Source organism: Rutidosis leptorrhynchoides, chromosome 2, assembly GCF_046630445.1.
Source record: "Rutidosis leptorrhynchoides isolate AG116_Rl617_1_P2 chromosome 2, CSIRO_AGI_Rlap_v1, whole genome shotgun sequence".
Lineage (NCBI taxonomy): Eukaryota > Viridiplantae > Streptophyta > Magnoliopsida > Asterales > Asteraceae > Rutidosis > Rutidosis leptorrhynchoides.
In genome coordinates, this window is record NC_092334.1 from 403,448,044 (window position 1) to 403,469,554 (window position 21,511).

A 21,511-nucleotide genomic window follows, 5' to 3' on the forward strand; every position below is an offset into this window, starting at 1 on the left:
AATATAATATAATATATATATAATTATATAAATTATATATTTGTTATATATATTTATTAAATTATATCGACAAGCTAGAAACAAAGCAAAACAGCTAGATCCAGGGTGGCCATGCGATCGCATGGCCAGAAGGCGGAAATTCCATGCAATCGCATGGATGAAAATTCCAGGCCAGGTCCTATAAATGCAACGAATTCTGGCCGAGTTCTTTACACAATAATAATAATAATACTCCCTCTGTAATATATATATATATATATATATATATATATATATATATATATATATATAAAATATATATATTAGTTCAGTTTTATATTAGATTAGTTTGAGTAATGTAAAAGGTTATTTTACGAGTTTTAAAGTCAAAGTTCTGTCTGTGTAAAGCTACGCGATAAATACTCAATGTAAGTTATGTTCTCCTTTTTAAATTAATGTCTCGTAGCTAAGTTATTATTATGCTTATTTAAGCCGAAGTAATCGTGATGTTGGGCTAAATATTAAGATTGGGTAATTGGGCTTTGTACCATAATTGGGGTTTGGACAAAAGAACGACACTTGTGGAAACTAGACTATGGGCTATTAATGGGCTTTATATTTATTTAATTGAATGATAGTTCCTTAATTTAATATAAAGATTTACAATTGAACGTACCTATAAATAACCACATACACTCGATCAGACACGATGGGCGGGATATTTATAAGTACTAATAATCGTTCATTTTACCGGACACGGGAATGGATTAATAGTTAATGGACTTATTAAAACAGGGGTGAATTACATACAAGAAAAATTGGTGTAATTATAGTTTAAGTCCCCAATTAGTTGGAATATTTGACTTCGGATATAAGGATAATTTGACGAGGACACTCGCACTTTATATTTATGACTGATGGACTGTTATGGACAAAAACCAGATGGACATATCGAATAATCCAGGACAAAGGACAATTAACCCATGGTAATAAACTAAAATCAACACGTCAAACATCATGATCACGGAAGTTTAAATAAGCATAATACTTTTATTTTATTTAATTTTCGCTACTTTAATTATCGTCATTTATATTTTTCATTAGGTTTTAATTGTGACTTAAAATATAAAATCGACAAACCGGTCATTAAACGGTAAACCCCCTTTTATATATTATTATATATAATTATATATATTTTGTACAAATATAATTGTTTAAAAATATAGTGTAAAATAAGTCGTCTCCCTGTGGAACGAACCGGACTTACTAAAAACTATACTACTCTACGATTAGGTACACTGCCTATAGTGTTGTAGCAAAGTTTAGGTATATCCACTTTATAAATAAATAAATAACTTGTGTAAAATTGTATCATATTTAATAGTATTTCCTAGTAAAAATATAACTATATCGTATACACCTCTACACACATCAATAACTAATATTATTAATTAATGTAATTTAATATTATAATAACTTATTTATAGCAAACTAGATGTCGTTTTTCGGTGGGGGTGAGGGGGGTGTGGTATTTTCAATTTACTTCCAAATTACAATAGCTTCCTCTATTTATATTCGATATTTCTATTCTATACACTCCGTATTCTTTTCAGAATAAATAACACTGTTTTCAGTTTCACAGGATTTGTCGTAATGCCTTCTTCTTCCATTGTAGTCAAGGTTCGAACGTTTTACACTTATCGATTCTACAAATCTGTCGTTTTATTGCTATTTATTAACTTTTTATTGGATCTTTTATTTCTTTTGTTTGTTTTATTTTTCTTATTGCTTTAGTTAGGGTAATTAATTGGTTGATCGCTTTTACTATCTGTTATATATACAGAGTATATGATTTTTGATGATAGTCACGTACGTACATTGCATGTAAAACTATTTTGGATTATTTTAGTCTAGGGTTAGGGTTTATGCTCAATTGCTTGTAGTGAAGAAGATCAATAGTTGTATACCATCTTTCAATGTATGTTTATATTTGTGATCAGTTAAAACCTAAAATCGTCAAGTTTAATATTTATGTCTGAATATATAATGTGTTACGAAGATATATATATATATATATATATATATATATATATATATATATATATATATATATATATATATATATATATATATATATATATATATATATATATATATATATATTTGGATTTTTAATTACTATTCATCATGCCGTTGTCTTTGTTTCATATGAATGTTTGGATTTTTAATTATGTTTAGAATCTTGTAAAGGTTAATTATGTATCAGGCTATCAGATATACCACTTTATATATGTATACATATATGTTCAGATTTCTAATTACGTTTATGGTGAATTATGTAACAGATATATCATTTTTTATACCTAATATCGCCAATTTTAATAAATATTTTTGATTATATGTGGTATATCTACAGGTTAAGTATGGGAAGACACTTAAACGCTTCAGGGTTGGTATTCAAAACAATAAACTTTGTATTGACATTTCTACGTTGAAGGAGAAGATCCGCAGTCTCTTTAGCATTGCTGCAGGTGTTGACTTTACGTTGACTTACAACGATGAAGATAACGAGGAGATTAACCTTTCTGCAGATGGTGAACTCGATGACGTTGTAGAACAAGCTTTGAATCCGTTATATATTACTGTGAACTGTGAATTAACCAAAAAACCAATCCCTAATTCTGTTCCAATCTCCAATTTTGGGGCTGCTCAAATGCTAAATTCATCAACTCTCTATCCTCAATCTCAAACCGTTAATCCTCCAATAACACAATGGCAACAACAAATCAATACTCAAACTGCGTTATCTGGTGCATGGTATTCTCAGCTTGTGCAAAAAGTAACGGCTGACGTGATTAGACAACTGCGCTCGAATACGGGTTTCTACTTTAATGCTGGTGCGAGTGTGCAACCAACGCCTTTTGGTTCTGTAAATGTTAATGGTCAAACTCTGAATACACCACATTCTCAAACCCTAAAACCTGCAGTTTATGGTCAAACTCTGAATATACCACATTCTCAAACCGTAAATCCCGTAATTTACCCTCAATCTCTGAATCTACCACATTCTCAAACCGTAAATTCTGCAGTTTATGGTCAAACTCTGAATACACCGCATCCTTATTTATATCCGTTTCCGAATTTTGGGGCTGGTGTGACTCAGCAACAAAACTTGAATCCGGGATTCACTTTCAAATCTGGTGCGAGTACGCAACCAATGACTTGTGGTTTATCAAATGTTGATGGTCAACAAAGTGGAAGTAAAAACTCAAAGTATCAATTCAAACTATATAGTGAACTCATTGATGATGTCACTGTTCCAGATGGTACTATCATGGCTCCATTTAGTAAAGTTACTAAAATTTGGAAGTTGCGTAATAATGGTACTATCGCATGGCCTCACGGCTCAAAACTTGTGTGGATTGCAGGAGACGTGTTAACGAAAGATCTTACTGTTGATGTAAAGGTTTGTAACACTAGCTATACTTTTATTTTCCTAGTTTCAATTTGTTAAATTAGAATTAAATCCCTTAACTTTTTATTCTTTGATTTTATGTTAGATCCCGACTGATGGTCTACCTGTAAACGCGGAGATTGACATTGCAATTGACATTATTGCCCCTGGAGTTCCTGGTCGTTACTTTTCGTGCTGGAGGATGGTATCTCTGTCTGGGGAGTTTTTTGGGAAATTTGTTTCGGTGTCGTTCCAGGTAACATATCAACTAAGACTAGTTAAATATTAATTTTAATTATAATGTTATTATATTGGTGGAAATAGAAATTATTATTTTTGAATTTTTTTATAATCCATGTAGGTTGTTGAAGCCTCTATGAAGGTCATAGGTGAAACATCAACTAATGTTAGTCTGCCACCTGTTGTGAAGAACGTAGAAGTAGTTAATAAAGAGACGGATTCCGGGAATAAGTTGGTGTCTGGTTCTGATTCGATGTTTGATTTTAAAGAAGTGAAAACTGCATTAGAGTCTGCACGGGTTGAGGTAAGTAGTGATGATAAAGAGCAGGCTCTTTTGAATGATCTGGAGAAAATGGGATTTAAGCAGCTCGATTTGAACAAGGAAATATTGAAGAAGAATAATTATGATTTGGAGAAATCGATTGATGATCTTTGTGGTGTTTCTTCGGAGTGGGACCAATGGAGGAGCTGAAGGAGCTGGTGAGCGTTTAAAGTTTATAGTTTTAGTTATAGTTTATATAACCTTGAAATGTATGTTTGTGATGTTTTTATTGATATATAATACATGGCCTACTTTGTAGGGTATTACTAATGTTGAAGCTTTGAAGAAGAACAAGGAAGTACAAAGCGTGCAGTAATTTTTGTTTTGAGAACTTTTATGGTACTATTATAAGTTTTGATCCAATTTAGCATACATTATGCAATCGGTATTTTGATTTAAAAACTTATCTAATGTTAATAATAATTGTGTGCTACGTGATCGATCAGAGTTTGGTTAAAATGGTTTTCATCTACTTTTTTTCTTTTTTCTTTTTTCAAGTTGTGTTCATGGGTGTGATGTTTAATTGGCCTATTGAGTATATAATATTGGCTTTCTGTCTACAGTCATATTGAATTGAATCATCATAAAATAAGAAACAATTTCAGAAATAACTGACTTAATGCCAGTCTGCAATTATCCAGGGGATTAGAGGATGTTAAAAAAAGAAAATTTATATATTGAATCCTACACTTGTCTTCTTTGTTTTTGGTATCTCTACTTATGGCATCTCTACTCTGGTATTTTCGCTTCTATATTCAATGTTGTTCATCATTATAATTTATAATCTGACTTTACAAGATAGTGATTTGTTCAAGTTTAATTGTGTTAAGTTGGTTTTTTATATCAAGTTTGTGTTAATTTACTGTCACAAATTGGGACCTACATTACAACTGATAAAAGGACTTAGTTATTTTGATTAATCTGATCCGATACATGATGGATCTACCAAACTAGTAACTACATACAGATTGAAGTAAAGGTTCGACCCATTTTTAACTGAATTGGGTCAAAGTTGCCACGTTATGTTGATTGGTATGTATTGATGGAAATGCTTGTGTTGATGGTTATGCTATTGGGAGTCTCGTGAATAGGGATGGCAAAAAGACCCGTAACCGATGAGTAAACCCGAAACCCGACACTTTTGGGCCGGGTTCGGGGCCGGGTATCCGGGTTGTGTGCTTGGTATGGGGATGCTTTTACTTTTTTTGTTTGCGGGTTCGAGTATGGGGATGGGTTTACTATTTAGATACAAACCCGCATCCTTTGGGTGATGATATTTTTCCTACATGTATATCTGATTTTTTTTTTTCAGATTTAAATATGTTAACGTTTGTTTAACTTTCTTTCAGGCTAGCTCTGGGCAGGGCGCATACACACGAACCCACTTTGAGTCGGATCCGAGCTCCAGTAGACAGCGAGACAGCCATTGTGGTAAACGGGAGCAAAGCAACGGAAAGAGAGGTGAGTGACGCCAAGGGGAATTCCAGCACGAAAGCAAGTGTTGTTATCACACGTCCGTCCTGTCTAATTGATTCACCTTCGATTATTCATATACTTAATTAAAAATTATTAAATTTTAATTGGTTAATTAAATTTCAATATTAAAAATTAAAGCCTTAAAATCCACTTGCTTATTATATTTAAGATAAGATTTAATAATTATTTTTAATTTAATATAAAAATACCAGAAAAATCACGGGCTCTTCCATGGATGATTATCATGTAACAATTTTATTTTATTTACATTTTCATGATTCTAATTATAATCTACATTTGATCGATAATATCTGTAATCGTCATCACTACTAACAATTAAAAAAAAAAACTAATATTTGCAATTTTCGTCCAAAGGACGGGTTCATAAAACTAGTTTATTAAATATAATATAATATTAAATTATATATTTCAGTTTCGTGAGGTCGCGAGTTTTAAATTAGTAACTCGTCTCTAATTCAGTAACTAAAGATTTTGAATCAGACTTAGTATTATTCTCATTAGCTAGTACTCCATATAAAAAATTGACCTTGACAAATTGGGCCTGGGCCTGGGCCATGAAATTATACGTATACGGTTTCTAATACTCCGTAACTCACCATTTGTTTTCATATATTTATTTTATATTTATATATTTACATATATAGAGTTTTTTTAAACATAGCCCTTAAAGTTATGTTTAAAAATTTAAAACATATATTGTAACGACCCTGGATTTTTCCAACGTTTATTTATTAATAATTATTATTAATACTTGTGTTTAAATGAATGTATTGTTTATATACATTTACTTGTTACCGCGATTAACTTTGAATGCCCGAAACGTCTTTGTGACACACGAAACTTTCACGAATAATATTTTCAAGTATTATTTACATTCATGATTGATTTTATTAATCATTTTAATTAACTAAGGTTATTAGTTAATTACTTGGGCTCTTATTGGATTAATTTGTTAATTAATGAAACTTGGGCTTTTATTAATGTTGATGGGCTTAGAAGCCCACCCTACTTCTTTAATGGATTAGTTAGTCCATACTTTCATGTAAGTAGTCCATTAAGGGCTTAAACTAATTAGTTGGTGAATGGAATCTTGTTACTAGTATGGTCACATGTTACTTCCCATGCAAACACCTCATATAACCACCTTTTAAGTCTTTACATGCATGAGACTTGTGGACAAACTTCTTCCTCCCTCCCCCATTGAAACCGTCGGCTTTTGGGCTCCTTGGGGAGTGTTTTTGTTTCAAATTTTGTTAACTTATGCACTAGTAACTCTTCACTTTCTCACACACACACATACTTGCATTTTTCTCTCAAACTTCTTCTCTCATTTTTGCTCTCTACTTGTAAGTATCTTGAGCATTTTTCTTCTCTTTTTCCTTGCAAAAACCGAAACGCATACACCCATAATCATCATCATCACTTGTTTCATGTTGTTGTTTAATTACTTGTTCATTATTATTGTTTTGTTACATGTCTTTGTTAGTTATTTACTTACTAGTACAAGAATCAAACTTTCTAGTTTGATTCTTCTCATCATCTTGTATAACAACAACATACAAGAACTAAACTCTCTAGTTTATGTTTTACATTTAATGTTTGAAAGATTAAAGTTCATGTTGTAAAAGCATACTTGTAATTCATGTTTGTAAACTTAAAGTTTACATTCTTAAAAATCAAGCCTTGGTTTGAATCTTTAAAGTATGAACAACCATGACTTATTTACTTGTTTATTTAAGTTTATTTCTTCACTTGTTCATGTTTTAAATTCGTAAATTATGTTGTTCTTGGTCAAGTGTTACTAGTTAACTTTGATCTCATTTTTCTTGAACAAAAGTTAACTTTATAAGTTCAAGAACATGAAAGTATAACTTTTTAGTTATAACTTCATGCACTTGTGTTAGATTTAACTTAATAACTTTATATCTAGACTTTTGGGTCTTGGATCTTCAAGATCTAACTAAGAACTATGTTCTACAACTTAAGATCTTGATTAGTTAGTTTACTTTCAAATTTGTAGCTCAATATTACTTTTATATTTCATGTATGTGTTAAATCTAAGACTTTGATGTAACTTTGGTTCATCAAACTATATACAACACTTAATTGAGTTGTGCTACATATCTTAGACTTGCACTTGTGTTATGATGGTCAAAACTTGGTTAAGATGATGCAAACACATCAACGAGTTATACACTTGAAGCTATATGCGTCAAGGATGAGAACCGTGATAAGCATCGAGCACCAAGAACCACCGAAACCTACTGTTTACTGTTTTCTGGAACATACCCAAATACCTGGGCTACTGTAAAGTTTATTTTCAGTTATCTATGTTCGAGTAGATAATTTTTCGTTTAAGACTCGTCTTAATCCGAGTTACGGTTTAGAATTTATGGCCCTCCGAGTGTCACTATGTCTTTTAACGTTGTGCTGAAAATTCTGACCTACTCGCACTTAAACCGTCGCCACGGTCAATCGAAGACGAGTTTGCTTCTGGAATTTTTACCACAACTAAAGGAATCATATACGGAGCCATGGCCACTGGTCTCACCTTATTTCAATAGGTATAGAGTCCGTGGTGACTGACCGAAGTCAGCCTTTGTTTTAAACTCTTTTCATGAACGAAACTTACTTTACACCTTTTATTTGATGATGAATGATGATGACCCTTAAGACCTTATTTACATACATTTAAACCTATTGGGACAATTTACTGACTTAATACTATTTGACTTAGGTTGAGGACTTTCCGGACCTACGTACTTGCTTACTTCCCGACTCGACTTTACTACTACTTTACCACTGTGAGTTATAGCATCCCTTTTTACTTTAACTATTTTGGGAACTGAGAATACATGCGCATTTTATGTTTTATATACTAGGCACGAGTACTTAAACTTATATATGTGTGGGTTACACAACGGCATAAACATTCCCTTTAGCTCGGTAACGTTTAGTCATCGGTTTTTGAACCGGTGAACGCGAATCTTAGATATGGATCCATAGGGTTTGGCATCCCCACTCGGGCTAGTAGCGCTAGCATTTAACGGGTGTTTAATACTTCATATACATACGCACTTGCCAAGTGTACTTTCAGGGGGTATAAACGTTAAGTTAGTTACCAAGTGCCCACGGTTAAACATATACTTTATCATACTGTTTTGAAACGCTCTTTGTAGTACTGAAATCTCGTGGCCTACCTTACATACTGTTATACTTAAACTATAGCTCACCAACCTTTATGTTGACGTTTTTAAGCATGTTTTTCTCAGGTGCTTAAGGTTGCTAGCTTCCGCTGTTGTACTAGTCTTGCTGTAGACACCCGCTGCTTTAGAGATGTCACCGCATGACCATTTATCTTGCATTCATAAACATTATTACTTTTGAAACTATGATTTGTAACGACCTATGGGTCTCATACTATTATCCATGCTTCTATTCGTTAAAGCATACTTTTGGTTGTTAAACATTGATGTTGGTTAAGACATCACCTTTTTATCATGAATGCAAACGTATTTTGAAATAGCATATAGTGTTTGACCTTGTAATGATCCTGTTGTTGATGGTCCGTACATGATGATTTAGTACGGGGCGTCACATTTGGTATCAGAGCATTGGTTGTAGGGAATTAGGTTGCATTAGTGAGTCTAAGACCGACCCAAGTAGGATTCACTAGTAGGACTAATCTACAACTTGCTAGTTTACTTGTTTCCGCTGAACTTACTGCATGCTGCTGCTTACTTTTACTGCTATATGCCGTATGCTATTACATGATTTCGCTACTGCATGCTATTATCTGCTTTCGATTGCATGATACTTGTCGTTATTGCCATGCTACTTACTGTTACACATGATTTAGACTGTTGTAGTTACTTTGCCTAATACGTGCTTGCTTTATGACTTACTGACATGGAAAATTTATTTTTCCTTGTTCAGATGTCGGATATTCCACCTGCTATCATTTTGGGCAGCGACACAGACACTTCACCCACTTCACCTGCCACTGTTGCTGCTCCCCCGATCCCGTCAGCGACACACTCTAGTGACCCAGGCGCTTCGTCCTCCGGAGCTAGTAGTCATGCGCCTGCCCCAGTGGGTACTGCAGACGGAGCCCAGGACCTCCCGGAGATTCCAGCTCCACTTGCCCCAGTACCTCAGGAGCCACAGCACCATCCCGGTGGTGCTGTGATTCCCGCGGAATTTGGGGAAGGTCCATTCCATAATCAGTATCGTCATTGGTGCCGACGCGCTCCTGATGGACGACTCGTGCCGATCCCGCCTTTTAGATACCGACAGATGATGGCCGCCTGAGGAGAGCCAGTACAGCCACCCGTGCAGCCACCTCCACATGATTCTGATAACCCTTCATCCGACGACTCATCCATAGACGACTCTAGTGACGATGACTCCGACGAGGAGGACCTTGATGATGCACCTGTTCAGCCACCCTCCACCCCGCCGAAGAAGCGGTACCGTTTCGACGGCACCATTATTCCGGGGATCAACGGAGGTCGATCATTCACTGACGCATTCGGTCGGCGTCGTAGGGTTACCGCCCATAAGCGGCTTGTGCCATATCCTGCTGATCCCTTCATCCGTAAGCCTTACCGCTTGGCAGCCTCTACTTCTGGAGCCGGACCGTCTGCACCACCAGCACCACCCGTACCGACTGCACCGCCTGCCCCACCATCTCCCACTGTCGAGGAAATGACAAGGGAGATGGAGATCCTCCGTGCTCGGGTATCTGAGCTCGAGGACCAGATGTCCCACGTATTGGACATCCTACACCCACCATCACCGTAGGGCTTTTGTAGTAGATTTCATTATGTAATCTAGTTATAGTTTTATGTTTCACTTATGTATTGTACGAACTTATACAGATGTATGCAACTTATTATTAATGAATGGAACTTTGCGTTATTTAATTCTTGCACGGTGTTCTATTTACGTTACTGTATGATTCTGTGGTATTTGTACCTAGATACGTTACTTAATAAACATGTGATGTGTTGATTCCATGTTGGTTACCATATACTGTATTATTACTATTTGAATACTGGATTTTGACTTGAGTCAAAATTTTTGTTTAGAACACCATGGCCAACGGACGATCAACATCAACACCTACCGCAGCCCAAATCGAGGAGATGATTGCGAAAAGGGTAGCCGCAGCCATTGCGGAAATGCAACCACAAGCTCCACCGCCACCGCCACCGGTTATTCAACCCATTCGTAATGGGTGCACGTACAAAGAGTTCCAAAGCTGCAAACCCCACAACTTCAGTGGAACAGAGGGGCCGGTTGGTCTCACTAGATGGTTCGAGAAATTAGAATCTGTGTTTCGAGTTAGTAACTGTTCAGAGGCGAATAAAACCAAGTTTGCTTTATGCACTCTGTCTGACGATGCACTAACGTGGTGGAACATGTTGGCTCAAGCAAAAGGTATTGATGAGGCGTTTGCTACCCCATGGGAGGAATTCAAAGGGGCCCTGATTGAGGAATATTGCCCTAGGACCGAGATCCAGAAGATGGAAATTGAGTTTATGCAGTTGAAGGTCGTGGGAAACGATCTCGATGGGTACAATCGTAGATATTTGGAACTAGCCCTGATGTGTCCTACCATGGTCACCCCGGAATTCAAGCGTATGGAGAGATATTTGTGGGGACTTCCTAAGTCCATTAAGGGAAACGTCACCTCGTCCAAACCACCCAATGTCCCGGAAGCGATGCGCATGGCGCATACTTTAATGAACCAAATCATCATCGATGAACCGGAGAAGGCTAATTCTGAAGCGGGTAGTAGTGAGAAGCGCAAATGGGATAACAACAGGGGAAGGACCTATGATCAAAACCCGGTGAAACGACATGAGGGTTTCAGAGGAAACAACAACGGTGGAAACCCCAATCCGAACACCAACTCAAACCCCAACTACAAGGGAACCTTACCACAATGCAAGCGGTGCTATAAGCACCATACTGGGTATTGTAACGTTGTTTGGGAAAAGTGCCAACGGACTGGACATATCGGTAAGGACTACAAGGTCACCACTTTGAATGGGAAGCCGAACACCAATGGACCGAAAAAGTGCTACGAATGCGGACAAACGGGCCATTTCAGAAATGCGTGCCCCAACAAGCGAAAAGACGGCGGACCACCGCGTGGTTGATATCGCATATTTCGTATGCGTTTTCCTTAGCGATATCGGGTACATTTTGGTCCTTTTGGATACGATTTGGAGTTATTTTGGTTAAAGTTGTGAAAGTTTGATTTCCAAGTCCAAGGAGGTTAAATTTGAGGTTATTTGATGGTTTTGGATGTTTTTCGATGTTAACGAGTGAAAAGGTTTGATTCGATTCGAGCTTTGGTGTTAATATTGAGTTTTTCAGCTAGTTTCAGCATTTTCAGCATGGAGCGCCGCTCCAAATGGTGGCGCGCCGCGCCAATTAACTGGAAAAACAAGTCGAGCATATTCAAAAACCAAGGCTCAGATCACAGTGAAACGGCGCGCCGCGCGGCTTTCAGCCCGGGTTCAGGATTTTCTCATATTTAAGCCCGAAAAATTCCCTAATGTTTCATTATCGTATCTTGACGAATTCCAGCCACTTTTTGACGAACTTAGGTGATTTTTGGAGATCTTCAAGGTCATTCTAAGGTACCAATCATTCCGGAAACAAGTCTTGATTCGTGTATCTTTCAGGATTCAATCTTTGATTAGTTTTATCTCTTTGTTATCAACAATGAATTTCTCTATTTCTTTGATTGTTATTTTGGTTTTAGCCATGATTGTAGGCTAAACTCTTAATGTTTGTCTAGATTGAATATTTGCAAGTGTTTGGATGTTACTTTGATGTTTTATTAATTGATGCATAATAATTATGAGTTTTGATTAAGAACCATTCTTGTGGGTGTTAATTATTGTTACTAGGTTGATTAGTGAATCTTGTTTGAACAAAGGGAACCCTGTTTCAATTTAGTGATCTAATTTCCAATTGATTTGTCTTAACCGATTGGGTGCTTACTGGACCAAGGGGGTAAACCGAGTAACGTAATTGAACAAAATAGGGGTGAATTGTGTGGAGTGAACGCGTAACCAATTGAATCTTAATCTTATAATTAGCTAGTTACTAAGTCACAAACGAAAGATGGTTTTTGGTGAAAGGGAACCCTAAGCCAATAAATCCTAGTTTGACGTGTTTGCTAAAAGAGAACTCTGGGTAAACCGACTCTGTAATTGTGTGCATTGATTAATAGAACTAGTGCTTAATAACAAATCATCCAACACTGCGAATAGGAGATCTAGGCGAACATTCTTCTATCCATTGAATTCCAATATCTTTATTTTCCCGTTGAGTCTGTATTTCTTTTATCTAAACTTAAAAATCCAAAAATATTGTCTTTTACTTTTAAAGCTATCTTGATTTGGCTAATCGTTAAATAGCCGCAAAACAAACTATCTCGTAATTTCAATTTTCATAGTTTAACTTAGTTTACTTTTATTAGTTTCAAACTTAATTCTCACGTTAATACTGTCCTTGGAACGATACTTGGAATTACCATTTTTATACTATTACACGATCGGGTACACTGCCCGTAAGTGTGTAGTAATCTTTAACCAGGCATATTTCCAGAGATAATTTATATACTAGATTTCACACATCAAGTTTTTGGCGCCACTGCCAGGGACAGTTGTGTTGAAAATTAAGTTTGAAAATTAAGTTTGTTTTTAGTTAATTTTAACTGTTTATTTTATTTTAATTCTAATTGAGTCGGTGCGTTTAATCGGTTTGTTAGCTGTGTTCTTGCAGTTACAGGTAGTGCATGCCACACACGCGTTCTTCAAGTTCTCCAATTTTAACACCATTTGACGAGCCTGAAAGAGAGTTGTTCAAAGCCTTAAGTCAAGAGCAAAAGTCTAAAGTGGATTCTTCACCATCTTCGAGTGAAGTTGTAGTCAATTTGTTCAGTAACAACGATATTGTGGTGCCCGAGACACCACCAGAAGTTAACTCAGAAGAAGATTCTTACGTTTCGTCTGACACTTCAGATACTGAAGAAATGGCCGAAGAACCACCTCGTCCTCAGACTATGGCAGAAAAGTTGAAGGCCACCCGAGGAGGCCAAGGCAATTCGATTACTCAGCCGAATATTACACAGCCTTTTCAAATTACAGGGCCGATCCTGAATTTGATTTCTTCTGATTGCCGATTCTATGGCAAAGATACCGAGGATGCTAACGAGCATCTTCGTAATTTTAATGATGTTTGTAACTTGTTTAAGCTACATGAGGTTGCCGACACTTCAATTAAGACAAGACTTTTCCCTTGGACTCTTAAGGGAGAAGCTAAGAGATGGTTAGATAAGCAACCAGAGGGTACTATTACATCTTGGGAGACTTTGGAAGATAAGTTTTTGTCAAAGTTTTTCCCTGCATCTCGAGCTGCTCGACTTCAAGCAGATATTTCTCAATTTAGACAAAAGAGCAGTGAGACATTGTTTGTTGCTTGGGACCATTTTGCTACTTTGTTACGCTCGTGTCCGCAACACGGGTTGAATGATTTACAGAAGGTTCAGATTTTCTACAAAGGTTGTGATATTCCTACGCGTCAGAGTATTGATCAAGCTGCAGGTGGTACGTTAATGGATAAGACTGAAGAAGAGGCGTTAGCGATCATTGAAAAGCAAGCTGCTTATTCTCATGAGTGGCATCAGGATCATGAATCTTACCCTTCAGCTTCAGTTAAGAGAACAGAGACTACAGGTACAGGTGCTTATGATGATTTTGGGTCTTTCAGTGCTAAGTTGGATTCGTTTGGTAGGAATTTGGAGAAGATGAACAAGGATATTCATGGTATGAAGGTTGGTTGTGAATACTGTGGAGGTTTGCATCTGGGCAAAGATTGTGATGCGGGTTTGACTATGAATCAGAAAGAAGAGATCAACTATATTAGTCAGCAGAATAACAATCAGTTTCAGGGACGTGCTCAGTTTAATAGGAATTTCAATAATCCTTATAATCCGCAAGGTAATCAGGGTTCGAGGTTCCAACCGGGTTCTAGTGGAGGTTTTCAGCAGCAAGCTCCAGGTTATTTTCAGAAACCACAGGCCGAAGAGAAAAAGTCCAACCTTGAGGCTATGATCGAGAAGTTAGTGATTTGTCAGACTCAACTTGTTACTACCGTTACTCAGAACAATGAAAAGAATGACCAAATGTTTCGGAATCAACAAGCAGCTATTCATAATCTAGAACAACAGATTGGTCAACTTGCTAATAAGAATAGTGAGAGAAAACCGGGGGAGTTACCGAGCAAGACGGATACCAACCCGAAAAATGGGCATGTTAATGCTATCACCACCCGAAGTGGTTTAGCATATGATCCACCGAGGAAGCCCGACAAGTATGATTTGAGGGTCCCGTTAGTTAATGATAGTGAGCCGGTTGTTGAAAGTGAATCGGAAAGGGAAAAGGAGCCGGAACAGGTGGCTGAAAAAGTTGTTAAGGAACCGGTTACTGTTGCTGCTAAACCGGTAGTTAGAGAGTATCAACCACCGCTCCCATTCCCGAGGAAACAGCGTTTGGAGAAGCTAGAGGCCGAAAAGTCCAAGTTCATGGACTTGATTAAAAAAGTTAACATAAATATGCCTTTTATTGATGTTATTGCAGGTATGCCTAAGTATGCGAGGTTTCTTAAAGATTTGGTGACTAACAGGCAGAAGCTGGAGAACGTGTCTTCAGTAAGGTTGAATGCCGCATGCTCAGCGGTTGTTGCTAACAAGCTTCCCGAGAAGCTTGAGGATCCTGGAAGTTTTACCATTCCTTGTTTACTTGGTAATCTAGACTGTATGAGGGCTTTGGCGGATTTGGGGGCTAGCATTAATTTAATGCCTTATTCTATTTACTTAAAGCTAGACCCCGGGGAGTTAAAACCCACGCGCATGGCTGTTCAGCTAGCTGACCGCTCTATTAAATTCCCTCGTGGAATCATAGAGAATATGCTAGTTAAGACCGGGTCGTTAGTTTTTCCGGCGGATTTCGTGGTTTTGGATATGGAAGTGGATGAAAGGATTCCACTTATTTTGGGTCGGCCCTTCTTAAATACTGCTAGGTGTATGATTGATGTGTATGGCCAAAAGTTGACCCTTAGGATAGACGATTTGAGCGCAACATTCTCAATCGACCATGCTTTGAAATACCCTGGCTACACTGATGATACATGTTATTTTCTTAACACTGTGAATGTCCAGTCTGAGTTTTTGCAGGAATTCCCAGAGTTACAGGGTTCAGGAGAATGCTCATTGGTTGAGATTAATGAGGATGTGCAGGTTGAGGAGGTGGATATTTTAACCACCTTGATGGAAAACGGCTATGAGCCGACTGAAGTGGAGTTCAAAGAACTCGAACGTGATTCAGATTACCGGAGCAAGTCTTCAATTGAAGAACCTCCCGAGCTTGAATTGAAGCCACTTCCAGATCATTTGGAATATGCTTACTTGCATGAGGAATCTAAGCTTCCGGTAATTATTTCTTCTTCTCTTTCAGCAGGTCAGAAAACTGAGCTTGTAACCATGCTAAAGGCCCATAAACCGGCCATTGCAGGGAAGATTCACGACATTAAGGGTATTAGTCCCTCCTATTGCACCCACAAAATCCTAATGGAGGATAACTCCAAACCTGTGGTGCAACGCCAAAGGAGGTTGAACCCGCATATGCAAGATGTCGTGAAGAAAGAGATCATAAAGCTCCTTGATGCAGGTCTGATTTACCCGATTTCTGATAGTCCGTGGATTAGCCCGGTACACTGTGTACCTAAGAAAGGTGGTATGACTGTTACCACCAATGATAAAAATGAGTTAATTTCCACCCGGACTGTCACGGGGTGGCGTGTTTGTATCGACTACCGTAAGTTGAACGACGCCACACGTAAAGACCACTTCCCGCTACCTTTCATGGATCAAATGCTAGAGAGGTTGGTGGGAAACAGTTTCTATTACTTTCTCGATGGTTTCTCGGGCTATTTTCAAATTCCTATCTCGCCCGAGGACCAAGAGAAGACTACTTTTGTAGTGACCCGTCCTAATCCATCTGGACGAAGTCTTCAACAGTTGGTCCCATTGTGAGGTTCTGACCTCTATATGTCATGAACGACTCCATGTAATATGAGCAAATGCACAGCGGAAGATTTCTTTCATACCTGAGAATAAACATGCTTTAAAGTGTCAACCAAAAGGTTGGTGAGTTCATAAGTTTATCATAAAACAATAAAATTCTGTAATTTTGATAGACCACAAGATTTAAATGCTGCATGGTACAAATGGGCCCGAATCCTATACCCACCTGTAATGTATATGTGATATCTTTTAAATACAGTACACCTTTTTCGTGTACAAAATCATCTTTCATAAATCTTAGTAATCGTACACATATCTCGTGCACAAAGATAACATACACATAACCTGTGTAAAAAATCATTCTCTCGATACATAACATTCACTTTTCATTGCTTTCATAGCTTGGCTTGGTAACCGACCTTAACATATAATGCGCATAATAATATCCTCAAAACAGAACATCTCGTCTGTATAATAATCATATAAACTTCGAAGTACTAAACACCACGCCCACTAGCCCTTCCGTCTAGTGAACATTCTGGGTGGGGGTGTTAAACCCGGTAGCTACCTTTAGGATTCGCGTGAATTAGGCGTGCACTAATTCTCAAAATTAGTGATGTTCCCTAATTCTTAGGTTACCAAGCAATAATAATCAGGGGAAAAATATTGATATCAATTGTGGCAATTATCACGCCCACATAATTCAATGGTGGCAATTATCACGTCCACATAATTCATTCGAGGAATGTTTTGCTTGTGTCTATCTCGTCAAACATTTATAAAGGCATTTCATATATTCGCAGTTCAAAATTTATTTCAAAAGCATTTAATAAAGAAGTTGTGAAAGTAGCGCATGTATTCTCAATCCCAAAAATGTAAAGAGTAAAAGGGAATCAAATGAACTCACGCATATAAATATTGTAAAACAGTTAATAAAGCATTTGCATGTATTCTCAGCCCAAAAATGTATATAAAAAGGGAATAATGAAACTCACCATACTGATTTTGTAGTAAAAATACATATGACGTCATTTAACAAGTGTAGGGTTGACCTCGGATTCACGAACCTATATCAATTTAAAACATATAATAAACATATAACTATAATAAAATAAGTGTATATTTTAATATTAGTAATATACTCGTATCCATCTTTTTATTTAATCTTGTTTCTTTATATGTCTTGCATATACATATCTTATTATTATATATCGTGTTTAATAGTTTTTAATTTGTCATAACTACAGTTTCATTTTAAGTTTCTTAAAAACAATGAATGTTTTAAATATATTATTTATATTTTTATGTACATATTATATAGTAGTAAATACTAAGTAGTATAGTACACATATATAGATATAAAAAAAATATAAACATGACATTTCATATACTTCAGGGATTAGACCCGTATATTTAATATTTTACAACTCATTTTTGTAAGCTAATAGATATTCTGAGGACTGGAAGTGTAAATTCTAATCACCATCACCCCTTTTTTTTTAAATTGAATGAACGTAATGTTTTTTTTTTATTTTTTAAACTTCCATTTTTCATGTTCATATTTTTTTTTAAATAAACTAATCTAACATACAAAGGATTATTAGTATACATTTTTTTGACCAAGTAGCAATAAACGTTATTGATTTCTAAGACCCGAACTTCTCATATCTTTAATGAAAATATCGACTTTAACGTTTGATTTCGGTTCAATTATTTCTACGTTTTAATATGTATATAATTATACTAATATAAGTATTTATGAAAAAGTAAGTTAACAAGGACTAATAAACAACTACTCTTTTAAGTTTGAGTTTGTAAACTACCTTGATTAAGTAATGATTTCGACACCCGTTTAGTTTCTCGACTCCTCTTTGAAAAGTTGTTTCCTTCTCTTTTGCTTTGCAAGTGAATGTTTTTGTTTTAGTATTTTCTTTTGATTCTCAGTTTGAAAGATGGAATGAAGACCTGTACATGTGTGTTTTGAGAATGATGGTTCGTGATCGATGAAGATGGTGGGTAATGGTGGTTTTGCGACGTGGTAACAGAAACATAAAGGAAGACAATAGTAGTCGAGCAGCAACATGATTTGAAACAAAGGAAAAAAATAGATGCAGTAGCGGTGTTCTAACTAGAAAACGGTAATAAGTAGCAATTAAATGGTGGTGGCGGGATGAAGGTGAAGGTGGTGGCCTTCGGTAGTGGTGGCGTTGAAGTGGAGAAAAAAAGGTGATGAGCTCTCATGGTGATTGGTGGTGGAAGTCGATGATGTTTCCTTGGTGGTGGTGGCAGTTTGAAACTAAACATAAACCGTAAAACATATGGATTGTGGGTGTTTAAATGAATGTGGTATAAGGTGGAGGTGGTGTTGGTTCTTATTCTTGGCTGAACACAAGTGGCAATGATGGTGCACCAACAACCGAAACCGAAGGGTGGTGTTTAAATGGGTTTCCCATAACAGCACAACAACAAGGGGTTCGGGTTTGGTTTGAAGTAGAATGGTTCAGTTTGGTTGGGTTGTGATCATCGAGAAATAGCAAGAAGAAAATGGTTTAAGTTTTTGGGTTATACAATAGTAAGAGGGAAAGTGGTGATGTGTGTTTTTTTTCTTTTCCCGTTGATTAAGCATATAGGTAAAGTATATATATAACACTAGTTTATATGTTATTGTATATACAAAATATAAGCTAGTGGCAATGAAAAGTAAAAATAATAATATATAATTCATCACACAGAAACATTTAGAATATAAAAGGTGCACAACAATAGTTTAGCCGCCTCTTTCCTTGTTTCTTATACCGACACTCTTTTTTACAGGTATTAAATCGTGTCCATTGCTAAACAGTTAACACATAAAAGTGTTCCTAAAAAAATCCCAAATTTTTAAATTAGATGTCTTTATTTATTTCAGTCATTATGATATAAAATTCGGTCATTGACTAATAAATAAAAATTACACTAATTATTCACTCCCAACCCCAAGTAAAATATAAAAAGTTTTAAAATTTGACAAACAACTTCTAAATATATTATTAATAAGCCTAAAACTCATAAAGCCCATTTTCGAATCACCGTTTATTTTAAAATAATATAAGTTCCTTTTTAATTTGTTTACTATCAATTGAATGACAAATGAGCGTTTCCGTCGTCTACTAAATAACTTCGAAATCCCAAAATATATATTTAATATACTTTATTTATATATATATAGATATATTTTAAATAATAATTATTATAATATCCTATTTTTATTTTATTAATTTTTTTATAATAACAACATATAATACTTCAAATTATATTTCGAATTATTATATATATATATATATATATATATATATACATACACACATATTTATTTACAATTAATTGTTCGTGAATCGTCGAGAGTAGTCGAAGGGTAAATGAATATATAAAATAATTCAAAACTTTTTGAGACTCAACATTACAGACTTTGCTTATCGTATCGAAATCATAATTAGATTAGGTTTAAATTTAGTCGGAAATTCCCGGGTCGTCACAGTACCTACCCGTTAAAGAAATTTCGTCCCGAAATTTGAGTGAGGTCGTCATGGCTAACAATAAAAATGTTTTCATGACGAATATGAGTTGATAAATAGATTTTTATCATCATTGAGTAATGTGGATAAAAAAATTCAATTATTCGAAGAGTACGAATGAAGCTATCACAAAAGATTAGAATAGGAAAAGTAAAGATTCGTTTTAACTTTTTGCAGAGTTAGGGTTGAATTCCGGAATTCAAGGGATTTAAAGAAAATCTTCGAAATCTAAAAGATTTGATTCTTCGGCGAGTAAGGAAATTAAGATCTCTATAATTAAATACGATGATCTGCCTCGATTACTCTGTCTGATATTTCCATTATAAATTAAACTCTTCCGTTCCATTATTCTCACCATTCCTATACTTTATTTCTTAGTTCATACATCCAAAAGATCGTAAAAATGCTTAATCCCATTCTAATCCTTGATATTTTCCTAATTATCATTTCTGTCATTCTTCTTTTCAATCTTCCACCAGAAAGATTTGGTTACTTCTACTATTACCTTGGGATGATAATATGCTTAATTCTACCGTGTCTTTATGTTGCTATTCTTATTAATATCCACGGTTTGTAACCTCCGTGTTGTTATTGGGCTTAATATTTTCTCTTATATTTTGGAGCTCTTTGCCTTTTTATTATCCTCCCGACCTCTAGTAAAGCGAGTAACGGTCCAGAATTCGTAAGTATGGAATTTCGGATAAACATCATGTTCTAAATAAGAAAGAATATATTAGCACGATTTGATTTGTTAATTTACCAGAATCACTGAGAATAGAACTATCAAGAATATATTTTCTTGATATGTTCAGAAGTTAATCAGAATGAAAGAGTTATGTAACATGACACATGATGACGTTATAATCTGTGAATCATCATGTTCCATTTAGAAACTCAGCATGACTTACTGTAATATAATCACATTGATCAAGTGTCATTATATTATACTAACTCATGCATCAATTACTAACATTACTTCAATAACATTCATATTTTAAGTTCGAAAGTTTACAGAATATAGAAACTAACAGTTTCTATATTATGTAACACTAATATCACGAAGAGATTAATGATTTCAGATAAGAATAGTTATGAAAATATTTTCAGAAATATGGAGGATATTTATAATGAAAGATACGATGATATCTTGGAATTTCTAATATCGAAGAATGGTGAAGAAAATTTGTCCGCAAGAGTTTGGAGTCAGAAGCAAGGTATTTGCTAAAGATTTCATCAGAAACAGAATCATCAGGATTCTTAATGTACAGGTTTAGTCCTTGTGATTTGTTCAGAGACTCCTTCATAGTTTGCTCAATCAGTTTTTCAGTTTCAAACTTTTTCTGAGCTTTGCCAACATA

General features: G+C 35.7%; 1 protein-coding gene across 1 annotated transcript; it reads left to right on the top strand.

Annotated features, from left to right (window-relative positions):
* The first annotated feature begins 1,632 nt into the window (after positions 1-1,632).
* On the top strand, positions 1,633-4,380 carry LOC139889114 (protein NBR1 homolog). The gene is made up of 7 exons (XM_071872084.1): positions 1,633-1,659; positions 1,774-1,778; positions 1,894-1,957; positions 2,396-3,445; positions 3,540-3,689; positions 3,795-4,153; positions 4,255-4,380. The coding sequence occupies exons 1-6, from the start codon at positions 1,633-1,635 to the stop codon at positions 4,143-4,145; spliced, it is 1,647 nt and encodes a 548-aa protein (XP_071728185.1). The 3' UTR covers positions 4,146-4,153; positions 4,255-4,380.
* Positions 4,381-21,511: the final 17,131 nt, after the last annotated feature.

Excerpts from the sequence above, each read along its gene's own strand:
- LOC139889114 (XM_071872084.1), top strand. The coding sequence starts at position 1,633 with ATGCCTTCTTCTTCCATTGTAGTCAAG. Across the intron at positions 1,958-2,395 it reads GTTGTATACCATCTTTCAAT|GTTAAGTATGGGAAGACACT; the intron begins GTATGTTTATAT and ends GTATATCTACAG. Across the intron at positions 3,446-3,539 it reads ATCTTACTGTTGATGTAAAG|ATCCCGACTGATGGTCTACC; the intron begins GTTTGTAACACT and ends ATTTTATGTTAG.